A 15,718-nucleotide genomic window follows, 5' to 3' on the forward strand; every position below is an offset into this window, starting at 1 on the left:
ACAAGAGGGAGCAAGACTTGAGCATGGAAAGGGAGGGATCGTCTTCTGGACCAGGAGACTGCTATGAAGAGAGGAACTCACCCACAGCAGGGTGCTTCAGGAAACGGTGAGTTGGAAAAGGCTGTAAAATATAGCACTGGAGTGAGGAGGGGGGATGGGATGTGGAGCCAAAGGGTGAAGAGCCTGGGGAACGGCGGGACATTGAGATAGGAGCCACAGGAGGGAAGTGAGAGTAATAATGATTCTGGGAAATAGCAGGCTGAGGAAATCACGTGGGGATTTACCAGCTGAAGCTGGTAGAAAGGGAGTGAAACAGAGATTGGTTGAGGACCCAAGGGCCAGGTCCAGATGAAGCAGATCAGACTGGGAGAGCTGGAGAGCAAAGCCTGGACCTTGCTGGGTAGTGAAACCGTGACTGGGCTGAAAAACCTGAGGAGCAGAGACTGGGTGGGATAGGTGGGCAGATTGGGATCCCCATTGGCTGCATGCTGGACTGATACTTAATTAGAATTGTATATGTTATTGCTTACTATTCTGTATGATCCTGTGAAATATGAGATATGGCAGCTATACATTTTTACACTTACAGTGCCTATTTCTACTGAAAATTTATTAGTTTTAAAAAATTCTTATCCCTGAAAATAATGTTGCTTTTAGACTTGTAAAAATTCAGATTGTACAGAAAGAGGGATAGGAAAAAAACCCTATTAATCTCTAAAAGAGAAAAAAAATGGTGTAGTGTGACAAAATACAAAGATGTGGTCAACCCGTGTTTGCACCAGCTACTCCTGACTTCACCACTTGCAAATTGAAGCACCACTGGCAGAATGGAGAAGAGGTAACTATAAGAAATTGATTTCTTAAGTAGAAACTGCTCGAGCATGGTATAGGGCCCCTTGCAACGCAGGTCTTGGCCTCTCTAGAGGTTCCCCCGCTTTTCTGTTTAATTCCGACTATAAAAGCAGTGCCCTCTGCTGCCCAGGACAAATAGTGCTGTGCTATGAGAACCCGACCCAAATTCACACTCCTTCAGAGTGCTACACTATTTCACATGCATAATGTTTCTAAAACACGTGTTTGCACGAATTCAAACAAATTCCCTCTTGCTCCTGAAGGTGACTGTATTCACTGTTGTAGTGCTTCTACTCTTTGAGCTTAGATCAAACGCAATCAAATGATTTTTAGATTATTCTCATTTCTCTGAATTGGGGGTTTCATAACCAGCCTGAAGAAATAGTTTGCTCTGTGCTGGTAGACCAATGACCTTGCAGTGAGCTTTGCAACATGAAATTTCACACTGAGTTTCTCCTCCACTGTATCTAGTGGCCCACAATAAAGGCATATCATTTTTATAATCTGACTCGGTGGGAAATGGTAGGTAAATAATACAGTCAAGCTGCTAAAACATCTGTATTGTATTAGAAATGAAGAGAAGTCAACATCCTATTAGCTGGTAATAAAGGCTAGACACTGATTAGTGAATCTCCTTTCTAGGGTTTGAAATGACTAATTTTCTGGTCTCTGTGGGAGCTGCTTTCAGCCAAGGCTGACAGCTGTGGATGGGCACCCTGGGTAGATATTCCTCTGTGATGGCTTTTTATGATCTCAGTCTGCATAACTGCTGCTACTCTGGAGCTGGAAGGACTGGTCACAGTGGGAAAGAGCAGCTTTTGTTGAGTTCAGTTCCTTCCAGGTCTTTGGCTCTGGTTACTCTGAAAAGCAGAAGTTGTGCTAGAAGCTCAGCACTGAAATGTTCAGAGCAAGTCAGCTAGGTTGTCGGGAAGCAGCTCATCACATGAAGGGTTTGGGTCTTTGTACAATGCAGAAGAGTGGGAGGGAACACTGGGATGTTGTGGAGAACTCTGGAGTGCTTCGGGGGATCGATTGGAGAAAGGTCATGGGAAATAAATAATTTGAGAATAGTTAGGCATAAAAGTACTCTTAAGAAGTGCCTTATGGAGGGTGTATGGCAGATTTTGGAATGCCAACAATAATGTTTGAGGTCATATTGTTTTCAGACACCAGTGTTCTGGGATCGATGAACTACTCTGCTCTTCTCAGAGCTTTGAATGACACAGATTCAAGTCACTCATGGGTTTGAAGGAGCCTATGGTACTTTTCCTTAATCAGAGCATTAGAGAATATATCCCATCTGAGTAAAATTCAGATAATTATTCCTTTTCCTGAGCTATTTATTATGTTCTGTAGTTGTGTTTTGTCCTCTTTGAAGAACACATCTATGTCAGGTTATCTCATGCAGGAGAAGGGATTGTGCCTGCCCAGCCCTTGCATTTATATAGTTGCTGTAGGACGCTGCAGAATGGGAAGAGATGCAGCACCTCCCCCACCTGCCCTCAGTACTGTGTGATTCACTCCTGAGAACCTCATGGACCTTCCCAGTACTGCTCAGAGGTGCCTGTACAGTCCTTTCTGCAGAACCAGTGGCTTCTGCTTTCAGAAGAACTCTTAGCTGACAGGTACCAGTTTTATTGGTTTAGGGAGAGATTAGATGCATTATTGAGACCATTTTAGGTGTCTTATCTGCACAATGGCCTGTTTTCCCAATAGGAGGAGGAGAATAGTGATTACTGCAAATAATGGCAATGTCCTTAGGCTCCTGAAGGCTTTTCACAGTGCATATTTCTGGTGGTTCTCTTATAAATTACAACTGATCTTTTGGAGAAGGGAAGAAGAGTGCATGGGCTTAGTTTGAGCTGGAACTCTGGTCTTCTTTTCTGCCAAATTTCTCAGTTGCAAGAAATTATGCCCCTCAGCAGCACTGCCTGCTTTTAGCAGACACATAACTTAGAACCTGTGCTGACCTGTCAAGCTCTGTGCACAGCAGCATCTTTGATAAAACTGACTCCCAGTACAGGCTCATTGTTTCCAGCTCCAGGGAGAATCAGAATTTGCTCGTTTCAGAACTGCCTAAGTGGTGGTGTCAGGATGTCAGCGACTGACAGCGATGATTATGCCGCAAGGAAAGGAAGACAGATGGGTTTGACATTGCAGCAGATTCTAGCTGTCTAGTTTCATATGCTCAATTTAATGCCAAAGGGCAATGAATTTTAGCCAGGGCAATTAATTTATTTAAATGCAACTTGACAGTTTGGCTAAACTTTTTTTACTGGAGTCCCGTCTGTCAGGAAAAGTGCTTGGTGAGGTACTGTGCCTTACACCGACACAGCTGGGCTCGGTAATTAAGACCACACAGTGCAGCATAATGCATGGACCTTTAGAAGGCAAGAATTTAGCGCTTTCAGCATGATCTTCTACAGTACAAGCAGGGACTATCTCTTAGTTATACACACAAGAGATGAGGAGCTGGAGAGGGTGTTTGGGAGAATACCTCATTCACATATTAGAAAATGTAAGGATAGGTAACTGCTCCTCTCCCTGCCTGGCTGCCAAGGCAAGAGGGCAAGGGCAAAGGTAAATTTATGGGATGTATGTAAATTTATGGGTTATGGGATCAGGGCCTTTTGCTGAATCTAAGTTGTTGAAGGTTTTAAGCAAAAGGGCTACCTCACTGAAAGCCTCTGTTGCCTATCAGTTCTTCAAAGTAAATAGCAAGCAGAAAGAATACTTTTGAAAACATCTTTTTATCACTTCCTCAGCTCTAAAATCCCATTTTCCATGTTGGGTTGTGTAACAGGCTTCAGGAGAGCCCTCTGGGAAGGCCAAGGATGGGACCACCTTTATATTGGGATGTTCCTTACGGAAATGCCCGCAGGCTCTCCTTACTCTCTCCAGAAGCTGTTTAAGGCAGTCTGCCCGCTTTGCTTACACCACTGACAGATCCTACATCCCATTCCCCTTTTTTCTGTCTTCCCCTTTGTCTTCTTGTTCCCTCCCCACCTTCTGCTTTGCTGTCTTCTTCAAACTCATACTGATATGACCCTTTATACTATGGCGCTAGTGCTATGTATATATCTTTAAGACTGAAACCAGCACTACAAGTCAGGGTGAGAAGGCATGGATCAGTAGCTATAGCTTAGTCCAGCTGTCCCTCCCAAAACAAACATTCTCGCTCTGACATCGCTCTGCCTGTATTCTCCAGCACTTACCTTTGGATCCAGAGTTCCTCTAATGTTGCCTTATCATCAGAGCTTACTGGAGATGGTGATCCCTTCTGAGATAAAACGTTCAGAGGCTCTTTGACGGGCTCATTGTTTTTGAGCGAACCTGCGGTATAAGAGGAAGACAAGAAGGTGTTAAAATAGTAGTTTTCTTAAGGATCATCTTTGCTTTTACTGTAGGTAGTGGTTTGCTTACACCAAAGGGAACAGAAAGACCACAGACACAAAGACACCTACATTTTAGCTTGGATTTTCAAACAAGATTGAAGTGTCATCAGCTTGCACAGTGCAAGATTGTACAGCTTTGTCACAGCTGCAAATGCAATAGAGAAAAGGTGAAGGTAGATACACAATATCAGTCCTTATGTATGCGAGTAGCACTCTCACCACTGAAAATCTGGTCCCAACATCAGTGGTTTTCAGTGCAATTCTTTAAGCAGAAAAGGTTTAGCTGTGCCTGCCTGTGCGTGGAAATATTTGGTTTTCCAAGTCAGGAAAACTGTGTGCTTTCAGGCACACAGTAGATGTTCAGTTTACTGCATAAATCAAGGCTAGATTTGGGTGAGACAGGAGCTTTACTTTTAATTGCTTCTCCAGTTTCCCTCAGATGAACCTCTGATCCTTTTACAGACAGCCAAAGTTGTATTAAGTCCATGGCTTATTACTGCAGTACTTGGCAGGAGAGGATGCATCTCACTTTTCAAATGAAACCTCCTGTTGTTTGAGGCCTGTTGATAAATGGCCTTGTTGTTTTTTATTAGAAATATTTTGGTCTAAGTCATAATTTTGCTTGCATTTCAAACTGGTGACAGCACAGGCAGGTCAACGCTCTGACTGAAGCTGGTTTCTGATCCACCCTTTTAATCAATGCTACAGATTTTCAGAGGGAAAGGGTGAAATCCAGCCTTTGAAAACTCCCTAAAACAGTGCCAAAGGCTTATGAAATGCTAGCTTGAGTTATTGTCTTTGCTTTTTGAATAGTTTAAGCATTTTATCCTTCTGTCAGAGGAGATTGCTTAAAAAAAGACCAAACTATTTTTTCCAGCTAAAGGAAAGCATCTATTATGTTTTACAGCTCCTAGGCCATAAGCCAAAGCTAGGCTGGTGCAAAGGGTGCCTATATAAAAACCTTTCTCTCTGCTGGATTTACATTCTTGTACATTATTTTTCTTGTTCTCATTTCTCGAGTCTTTATTTTTCCTGTTTTGTACTTACTTTGTCTTTTCCCCTGTATCTTTCCCTCTCTTCCTTTCTTTTTTCCTTCCCTTCTCCTCCCCCCCCAGTCATTCCCTAAGCAAAATGAGAACAGGTTAACATTTGAGCTTGAGTCAGACTCTTGATAGCTGCTGTTCAAATGGGTTTGAAGTCAAGATAAAAGAGCTCACCCATCCCTGGCTCCCATGCACGTCAGCAAATGCTGTCAGAAGAAGGTTCTGCTACAAATGAGGCTGGTGTAGAAGCACCCGCTGTCCAGTTTCAGGGGGAGGGGATGGAATCAGTGGAGTAGAGGGAGAGGGTAGAAGAGCTGCTTACACAATCTTAGCTGAATTTAAAAGCTGTAGCTCTGAGCTGGACTTGCTATGGACATGCTGGAGAAAGAGCTATTGCTCCTAGCCCAGGTCCTGCTGTGCGGACTGGAGATAGGAAATGCTGTTCCCAGCGTGTCCTGCTGAACGATTGCAGATATGGAAGAAAAAGCCCTGTTTGGAACAGATCCTGTTTCAGCAGTGGTGACACAGAGAGGGGGTGTGGGAGGGAAGCGCAGGTCAGCTTCTGTGGATGCTCTAACAAGCTACTAAGAGAGAAGCCCTTCTTTTAGCTTGTCCTTCCTCAATGACAGGGGCTAGATAGGAGGGATGTCCTCCTGTGCCGTTGTCCTGATGCCACGACTCTGCAGATGTATGAAGAAGGTGCGTCCTTCTGCGCTGGTCCTGCTGCAGTGGCAGGAGCAGGTAAGAGGGGAGAGGGCCTCCTCAGCAGCGGTCTGGACGCGGTGACGCTCGGGGAGCAGAAGAAAGCAAGTCTCTGCCGTGCTTGCTCTGCAGCAGTGCTCTGGGAAGGCGGTGAGAGAACAGCTCTGCTCTGGCAGGGTGGAGAGCAGCTCTGCTCTGGCATAGGCGACGCTTGGTTTATCCACAAACCTCACTGACAACAGTAGCAGAATATTAAACAGGAGCCCTTTGCTCTGCTGCTGTCTGCTTGGAAACTTGGAGAAGGGAGGGAACGTTCCTTCTGTCCATGCCACAGGGCTGAATGGACCTTTATATTGCTAAAATAGCATGTCTCCCTTGGTGAGGCAGGCAGGACACACTTATTTGCTTGGGGACTTTTCCCAGACCTCCTTTATTTTAGGGTGGAGGATGTCTGTTCTTTGTTTTCTTAGGGAACTTGGTCTGCTTTCAGAGGCCGAAGCAATGTGCTTTACTACTGCATAACAAAGCAACAGCTTTCAGTGGCTTGCACAGCACTCAAACATCAGGAGCAGTGTTGTATCATTTTGAGTCATGCAGCTAGCCAAAGTTCAGAGTTCAGTGCACTGTTTCTATTAGATTATAATCTGAAGATAGGATAAATATCTTCACTGCAATTTCTTTTATTTATAATGAGTTATAAAATACAGTTCCTCTGAACTCCTGGGAGATCAAGTAAAGGACGTTTTCTGTGTTCGGAGTTCCAGGTCTCTCTCATTTAACGTTTAGATTAGAACCACTTCCATTTTTCCCTTACAGCCCTGTTTCCAGTGCTTCTGAGTGTGTTGTGATAGCTCCTTTCCTGGCTCTCTCTTCGGCTTCTCATCTCTTTCTCATTGCTGTCACAGGCAGCTGCTCAGATGAGGTGCCAGCTCAGTGAAAGTCTGGCCTTGCAGTCATGCTACTGTTCATGCTCAGAGAAAGCCAACTCCTTCCATTTCTACTGAAGCCAGGCCTGAATGCCTGTATGTTCTGGATGGTGTTCCCGTTATTTCAGCCTCCAAGTTTAAAGGGAGCTTAGGTGTTTCTTACAGCTGTATTCAATGTAAGGTGGCAGCAACTGCATTTTCAGAGAAGTCTTGATCCTCTGTTGTAATGGTTCGCTGCAGTTTCCACAGGCTTGGTCCCTACACATACTGCTCTATTTTTGCTGAATGTTCCCTCTATACGCTGCTCAGCTTGCCATACAGTTACTTGTATAGATCTCACTACTTTTGAATATGTCCTTTCTGTATGCTGAAAAGTTCGTATTTCTTGACAGCTTCATGTCTTTCTCTGTTTAAATTTCTCATAGAAAGCAAAGGGCTGGCAGATCAGAGTCCCACATTTGTTTAGATTCTCCACCATGAAGCATGTTTAAACATCCAACCATTTTGCATTTCCCAGCTGAGCAAAGCAGGATGGTGCCCCTCTGCCAGCTGTGCCGTAGGGCAGGGGTGTTCAGTAGTGTGCTGACTGCTGAGCCGTTTTCTACCTTCCCTGTCCCTTTTCTAATCTAATCGACTCCTATAGTTCCTAATCTCACTGGAGAAGGAAGCATCATGTTGTTTGGGTCAGTACTCACCTGTAGCACACCTTGTGTGCATTGCCTCTCTTGAAGGTTTTCTTTTCCCTCTGCTCGGCAGCCTCATGGACCGGTAGTACTTGGAATTTCTTTGAATGGCAATGTAATGTGTGTGTGAGTCCGTCTCGTGCGCCACCAGGTTCACACCTTCTGACTCTTCTTCACCTTCAGAGACTGAACTGGACTCTCTCAGTACCTGCTGAGAAAGGTCCTGCTGGAGCCCACCAGTGGAGAGCCCACCAGCGGCTTCTCTCCTGAGCCCATCCATGGCTTCCAAATCTTGTCTCTATGGCAACTGAGAGGATGGATCAGCAGCAGAGCAGCAGGAGACAGGTAGCCTCCACAACTCCATCAGCTTTTTCTGAATTAGAGCTGGAGACAGACAAACAAAACATCACAAAATAGGAAAAGAGAGGACTAAGTTCTGATTAGTCCAGAGGCCAAATTGTGTTATGTGTTTAGAATAATGGGAGGGCTTTCCAGGTTTTTTTGTCTGAGGTCATCACCTTACAACCCTTATTCTAACATCCCAAACATTGCTTTGATGTGCTCGTGGTTGTCCTGCCATGACACACTGTAGTGCCACACATGTTACTGGAAAAATGACCATATTTGCTCAGCTGATGACCCCACTGCCTTTTGTTACTTGTAAGCAGTAGATTACTAGTTGATTTAGAGTGGAAACAGGTAATGGCTGCATGCTTGTTTTTAAGGGTGAAATTGTTATAGAACAGAAAGTAAAAGCTGGAGAGAAAGCTCTTTTAATCTGTCTATTATCTGTGTATTTCTCCCTGTAATAGAATAATTAATGCCTTTTACAGTGCTGGGTGCCTTCTAACACTTATTAACAACACTCCTGTGGTGCAGATAAATGAAGAAAAATCCATAACTGTCGAGAAGTGAAGGTAAAAGAGACAAGATTATGCAGCAGCACAAAGTGCAGAGACTTGGCTTTGTTTCTTAGCGTTGCCCTCGAGTGGCAGTGTACCCCCTCGGTGACATCGGGACATCAGCACAGGGCTCCTGCTGCACTGTGTGTCAGTGCATGGGCTATACCAGTTCAGCCAAGCATTTTTAGGAGGCAAACCACTACAAGAGCAAAATAGCAGTTGATCCCTCAGCTTTTGCAGGGCTGGGTAAAATGTGAACAGATTATTTAAGCATTCACTGCTGGCTTTGTCTTGTTGAATTCTTAGAGCTGTCAAAGCCTTTCTAAGTACATAATGCGATTTTGTGACTGATGAGGCTAACATGAATAATAGTAGAATGAGATGCTGTATAGGAAGTGTGACTATAGAATTGACAATTCACTGAAAGGCATAAAGTAGTGCTGTGGATTAGTCATTAGATGTTGTTTTGAGAAGTTACACTTATCACTGAGTTTGTTACATTACAGTATATCCTCTGCAAGATACTTCAGGAGGTAGGCATCTCAGTTTTTGTTCTGAGTCTTCTGCAATCACCGTGGACCTGTGTGTGGCACAAACCTTTTCCTTGCTCACCCCCAGAGTCACTCCAGCTGACCCTGGAACATCAGGGGCATTTGGGACATCACTGTGAATCCTCTGCTTTCCAAAGATTTTTGAAGCCTCTATGTTTTATCCTTATAAAGAAAGGGTCACTATCTGAAATCATGTGCTGAGTCTGAGTTGTTCTGCTTCCGGGCTCTACAGTCTGCTTTCTCCTTTCATAACCTGCACCACCGCATGCAGCTCATAGCTGCTAAATTTGGATCCTGACTTCAGTTCTGCCAAGACTTTTGGGCTGTCTGGAACTGGTGGTTGCTCTGGGACTGTTTCCAGTGTTACTGGAAGTGTATGAAGGACCCGTTTGTTGGTTGTGGTGTTAGGTTTGGTTTGTAAATTGCTCTGAGGTGTAGAGATTCACTGAGCCTGTTTCTGTAGCTCGGTGGAACAGCGAAATAAAAACAGCTGCTGTTGGAGATGGCTTGAGAAGAAAGAAGAGGCTATTTCTTTTCCTGTGCCTTTCTTACTGTCCCAAGACTAAAACCCCAAAGGCTTGATCCTTGCAACTGTGATGGAAGCATTTCTGTTAACTGGACCACAACTAATATTACACCTATAATCCTTCCTAGCCCTAAACTCTAACAATCACTTATTTTTTATTTATTCTCTTCTAGAAACTGTTTTATGCCTTGCTACTTGAGATTAACATGCAGCAATCTCTTCTATATCAAAGTTCCTATGTGCTTCAAGTGGCTACCCCTTGTCCTTGTTGATGCCACTCAGACAGGGCCAGAGACCTGTCTCTCTTTTGTGGCTTTTGCAACACCAACATAGTTTACAATGCTTAGCAAATTGCTGCTAGTGTTTTCTTCAAAAATGAGGTAAAGTTTTCACAGGAGCTACTCATCAGTGATTTCAAAACTATGTGAATTTCCAAAGAAATCATTACCCAAATAGATGCGTGAGTGTGTGTGGGCGGGAGTGGATGCATGCGTGGAGAAGATTGTTTCCCCCTTTTGCTTACCTGGTGAATACGAAAGTACATGGATGTCACTGCTGGGCTTTTACAAAGATACTTGGTAGAGAAGGAGCTTTCTGCATGGCTTAATGAAACTCCCTCAGCTGGGCTGCACAAAGATGTAACTATGTGTTGAGGAAGCGCTATCGAACCAGTGTGGTTATCTTTGCCAGATATGCTTTTTTTGATCCATCAGAGGGACGAAGGGTGTACACACTGAAGAGCTAGATTGCTGTCAGGCTGCCAAACAGTCCCTAACAAAACAGATGTTTGACGAGAAGCAAATATAGCAGTGGGTAGGTTTTCTAGGAGAGGCAGGGGTGAGGGAACATTTGTTTATTGTGGTGGCTACAATATAGATTTTTAAAATTTCTTCACTGAAGATTCCAAGAACAGAATATATTTCTGAAGGCAATGCTTCTGATTCAAAAATTAATACTCTAAGATATTATTGAGAAACCATTTATTGATATGTCAATCGAATAGCATCGGCTTTTGCAATTACTTCAAGTGTATTAAAAACTAGGGATGAGCTTAAAAGGATACATTAAAATTCAGTATTACATTATTCTGGTAGCAGTCAAGCTACTCAGTGACAGAGAATGAATGATTCAAGCAGGTGTGGACCATAACTATCCCTGTCTGAGTGTTTGTAGTAAATATTTGAAGAAGGTATTCACCTCTGATAGTCACAGGTGGGTGTAACATCAGGAGTAACTCATCCCAAGTATATTCACATACTGTCCTGAGATCACATTTCTTGCTGCAGCGTCACCACCTACCTGAACATGCTTTGCTGGCAAACATACTTCCCTGTAGTTCAAGAGCTCCAAAGTAGCAGTCTGTAGGGAAAAAGAAAGATAACAACAGTAAAACCAGTAAGTGATGCACATACAGCAACATTAGAGAGATGCATTTTGACTCGCACATAATTCAGCCTCCAGAAATTTGACTGTAGAGAAATTTTACTTGCCAGTGTGAAAAAATGCCATAGATTTGCTGCTGCACAAGAGCAGCTGAACTTGAGGACATTAGCTAAAATGCTAATAAAGATTGTAAAAACAACTGAGGTTCCCAGAGCAGTGTGGACCTGGACAGGTGGATGTGTGTGGGAAACAGGGACTGCTGCTGCTTCTGGGAGGGTGGGACTGGGTGTGTTTAAAGGCATCATCTGGCTGCGGATGCTGACAAGGAGCTGCTGGTCCCTACTGAAAAAGAGAATGGACTCCTAAGGGATTCAGAGGGTGTTGGATGTCAAACAAGCAGCTCCTTTTAATCAGTTAGGTCTAATAGAATATGAGAATGTTTTTAGTATCAGAACCTGCAACCTGAAAACTGAAATTGCAACTGTGTAGACCTGCAGGTATTTCAGATGGATTTAGTCTGGCCAGAGTTCGATCCAGGAGCCTGAAGCAGGAGGTTCATTCTGGCGCTGGTGGATCATCTCTCCCTTTTTGCTCATCTTGCGACATGCCAGGCAGGCACAGCTGCAGGAGCTGTGGAGGAGGCAGACCGTGTGGTCTGTCACTGGTGGGCACTGGTGCAAAGAGAGCTGCTGAGGGCTGGCAGCCCCAGGAAGTTGGGCTGGCTGTGCCAGCTGCTGCTGGAACACGAGGGGTGCAACCCTTAGCTGCTGAGAAGAGCCACCTCCCTTCCCTGCCAAACCTACTGCTCCGCACACCCGGACTCTGCTCAGCAGCAGTTTTCCAGGGCTGCTGCTCCCCCTGGAGATTTGCCACCCTGGGTAATGGGCTATTTTGTTGTGTCTGGTGCTGGCTCTGAGCTGATGGCCTCTGTCTCTGGGAGGATTTCTTCTATACACTCCCACCGCCACAAGGAAATAATTTGTGAGGGAGTTTTCTGGCTCCCTGCACTCAACCTTTCTCGCAATATAAGGGGTGCAGTAGAGTGAAACTGGTGGCTCTGCTTGCTGATGGTTCCAGTGTTTCATAAACTCCCCTTGAAAAATGGGAAGTGTGCTGTCTGGCTGAAAAGTGTTAAGTATTGTAGTAAGAAATTATAAACATAATGCTTAATGATTTTGAAATGAAAAATGCTCAATTTGCCAATGTTACACAATCATAGAATCACAGAATAGTTTGGGTTGCGAGAGACCTTCGAAGGTCATCTAGTCCAACACCTCTGCAATGAGCAGGGACATCTTCAACAATGTTGTTGCCTAGTCTGGAAGGGTAATGAACATTGCTTCATTAAAGTAAGAGACAGGTTGAAATCTCCAGCTACACAATGCAGGGGCGTTTTGAAGTGGGAAATAACAGGTATGAATACAACCTGAGTGTATGGTTTTTCTGTATAGGGACACACAGTCACGCAGATGAATTGCTCTTGTCTGACTGTACAACGTATCCTCACCAACACGAGGGAGAAGATAACAATATTGATGTGTCTGAGTGGCACACAAAATGTGCCAGGATTGTGTCCCAGCAGAAGGCAGGCAGGTGCTTTCAGCAAGGAGGGCACTGAACCCCTACACTGAGTTCTCTGGTGCTGTGTTAGTTTTGCCATCACCTTAAATCCAGCCATGGCTGAATGCTCCTTTACATTATGTGTAGCTCAATGGAAAGTTTGGGGTCTCCATGCAGAAATTACTTACTGCTTTGAGTGTAGGGTTTTAATGCTGTAGAAAGGCAGAAGGTCACATAATCTTTTATTTCTTTTCATGTGTTGAAGATGTTGCATGTATAAGCCCTATTAATGACTCATCTGGAAGGCTTTGCGTACTGAATATAGGGATGCACCTTTTATGTATACTTGATGAATCAGGTGGAACTCTTTTAGACAAGATTTTGTCTTCAAGCCCTCATAGTTAACATGGCTCCTTTAATATTACCTCTTTAAATATAATCTGGATGTACATGCAAATGCTGACTTTGCTGCATCTTATCAGTTTCTTTCTAAAATGCTTTAATTATTTTGAGAGTCTTGTGCAAAGTGACAACAAACCTCTGCCTCCCACTGCTATCAGTCCCCCAATACATCCCTGCTCATATATTAGGCATAGATTTTTTTCCCCTTCTTCCTCGTTTTTAAGTGGAGTGGAATGTCATCTCTAAAATGTTTCACAGTGCATCATAATGAGGCAAAAACAGCTCTGCAGGGATGGGGCACAGTCCAAAATCCAGCAGCAGGCCTTACTCATCAGCTGCCGTTGCTGCTCACGTGGGTGCCGATCCCTGAAGGAGTGCCATGCGGGTGGGCCCCGCTGCCGGCGCCGGGGCTCCGCACGGGCTCAGGTCTGCACTTGCATTGGGAGATATTTCTGTCTGAGTCAGGGGAATAGTAACACCCACAGACTCAGCCCTGGTCTCCGGCAGATATAGCTCTTAGCAGATGTAGCTATGAATTCATTTAGCCTCATCAGTGGCTTAAGCTAATGTACAGATTTAAGCTGGTGCACATGAGGCACTCTCCTGTCCTGTTGAGCCCCCCCTGTTATAGAGGGCTCAAATTCCAGCAGAAGATTCTGGGCATGGCAACACCTTAACCTAAAGCCCCCATGGCGCTGAGCTGCCTGACTATACATACATTCATATTTTCATTGTTACTGGTTGGGATAACCCTCCTTGGACCTGTTATCAGTTCTGGTCCTTTCTTTTAGATGGTGGCAAGAGACAGTTAAGCACATGTCCCTGTCCAAAGTAAAGGGACATAATATGTCACAATGGAATTTGAACTATTTAGGTGCAAGGCCAAGGTATTATTTGATTAAGGCACAGGGGTGGAGAAACCAGGGGGAGCATAAGAACAGACCAACCAGAAAGTGAGACATGGACCAAAGAGGTTCACAGCAGAAGCCACAGAAAAGTAGACAATATGTTTGGGGCTGGCTGAAAGAATATAAAATTGTTTGACCCCACATGTTTCCAGGAAACAAGCACTTTGTACTTATTTTGTAAACAAGTTTTAATTCTGTCACCTGTCCTAACAGAATCAAACTGCAACTGCTCTGATTTTGAGATAGTCTTTCAGGTGAGACAGGTAACGGAATGATGTTATTTCTGTGATTTGGTGATGGTACCTTTTTTATAGCAGGCAAAACCAAGAGAGAATTATGCAGTTTTTTACATGCTTATGATAATAAAACCTTTATGTCTTGCACATATGTTACAGAGAAGCTGTTTTAGAAACACTTCAGAGACTAAAAATAAATACGTTGGATTCGTTTAATATAGCCGCCAAAGCCACGTGCTTTAGACAACATGAGACCAAGTGAACTGGGCTTGGAGAGAGAAACCAGTACATTTAAACCAGCTAAAAATTACCCAAACGGTCTAGCTAGATGTAAAAATGTTTCCAGAATTAAGTCTGTCATTGTGGGACCTTCTAGGGGTAAAGGTAAGCACGCATGTGTAAATATAAACACAAAATGAGTGTATACTATAAATTGTTACTTACATATGACAGAAATGGATACATGCCTTCACACAGTTCCCTCTGCATGAAACATGCAGTATTTATAGCAGCTACTTTGTTTTAATTAACTAATAAATATCATTACATAATGAATAACACTAAATAACTATATTTTTCTGCTGCCAGGATGATTTATCTTTTTGGCTATTTACAGATTCTTTACAAGTCAAAAATAATGATTTAAAATATGTGCTTTCTTGTATACCACTAATGATTTTCATCTCTGCTCATGGATGTACTTGTTCAATCCATGTATCTCCAAGTCGTCCAGCCCTATCCCATTGCATTCCCTGCTTCATCCCCTGGGTCTTGCATAGTAAATGTAGCTATGGGCTATAGCTAAGATGTTACAGAATTCTCTCTCTGGAGCTATTCTACATACGTACACATATATATGCATATATAAACACACGCTGTCCAGCTGTGTAGAGGGAGTCAACCTAATTTTTAAAGCATACAGAGGAGCAGAAGTGCAAATCTACAAGCCCTTCTGATTTTCCTTATAAGTTCTTAAAAACTAATTAAACAAAAAGCTGACCTTATTTTTGTTCCTTTCCTTCAATTAGTGCACATGCAATGGTGAAAGTACATCCCTGCTTGAAGATTTTTAGAGAATCTCGAGAAGTAAAAGGTATAAAACTCATCCTCTGACATTGCTGACATATGTCTATATACTAACAAGACCTCCTGCCTCTAGAGGAAGCCCCCTTTACTTTTTCCTGCTGATTATGAAATGTCGTTAACCCTAATGCTATCCCATTCCTTATTTCTGCTTAGAAGATACTAGTGAAATTGTTGCTAAGCAGCTGTGGTCTAAACCTCATGAGGTTTTCCAAGCTTATCCCTGGAAGGTGAGTGATTAATTAAAAAACCAAATGACTGCATCTCCTTGACTGGGGAGAGTACTTGACTATCAACTCCAAGTTAGATGCAGATCACAGGACATAGCCCTAAAGCATAAGATACCAAAGTACTACGCAAGCATGCAAGAAGGCCCCCAGCAGCCTGCCTGATGATCTCCTCTGTTATACAGGGTTGCACATGGGAGTTGTGAGTCCTTGTTCCTTTTTGTTTGTTCTCTTCTGTTTGGACCATGTGAAGCCTTCTAGCCATGGAAAGGATATGCACCATAAAGCTTACACTTAAAAAATTAAAGGACTCTGATATAGAAAGTTTAATCTGTGATG

General features: G+C 43.5%; 1 protein-coding gene across 2 annotated transcripts in view; it reads right to left on the reverse strand.

Moving 5' to 3' along the window:
- The window catches only part of NGEF (neuronal guanine nucleotide exchange factor), a 50,710-nt gene that overhangs the window by 31,697 nt on the left and 3,295 nt on the right, over positions 1-15,718 (reverse strand). Inside the window, exons 2-4 of one of the 2 annotated variants that reach the window (XM_065844834.2) lie at positions 10,880-10,939; positions 7,614-7,809; positions 4,068-4,185 (exon numbers count right to left, since the gene is read on the reverse strand). In XM_065844834.2, coding sequence (XP_065700906.1) covers positions 4,068-4,185; positions 7,614-7,680 — 185 coding nt within the window. In that variant the 5' untranslated portion in view covers positions 7,681-7,809; positions 10,880-10,939. Of the gene's footprint in view, positions 1-4,067; positions 4,186-7,613; positions 7,986-10,879; positions 10,940-15,718 lie in introns of both variants that reach the window. The other variant, XM_065844833.2, reaches the window with a different exon arrangement.

Source organism: Patagioenas fasciata, chromosome 9 (assembly GCF_037038585.1).
Source record: "Patagioenas fasciata isolate bPatFas1 chromosome 9, bPatFas1.hap1, whole genome shotgun sequence".
In the NCBI taxonomy this organism is placed as follows: domain Eukaryota; kingdom Metazoa; phylum Chordata; class Aves; order Columbiformes; family Columbidae; genus Patagioenas; species Patagioenas fasciata.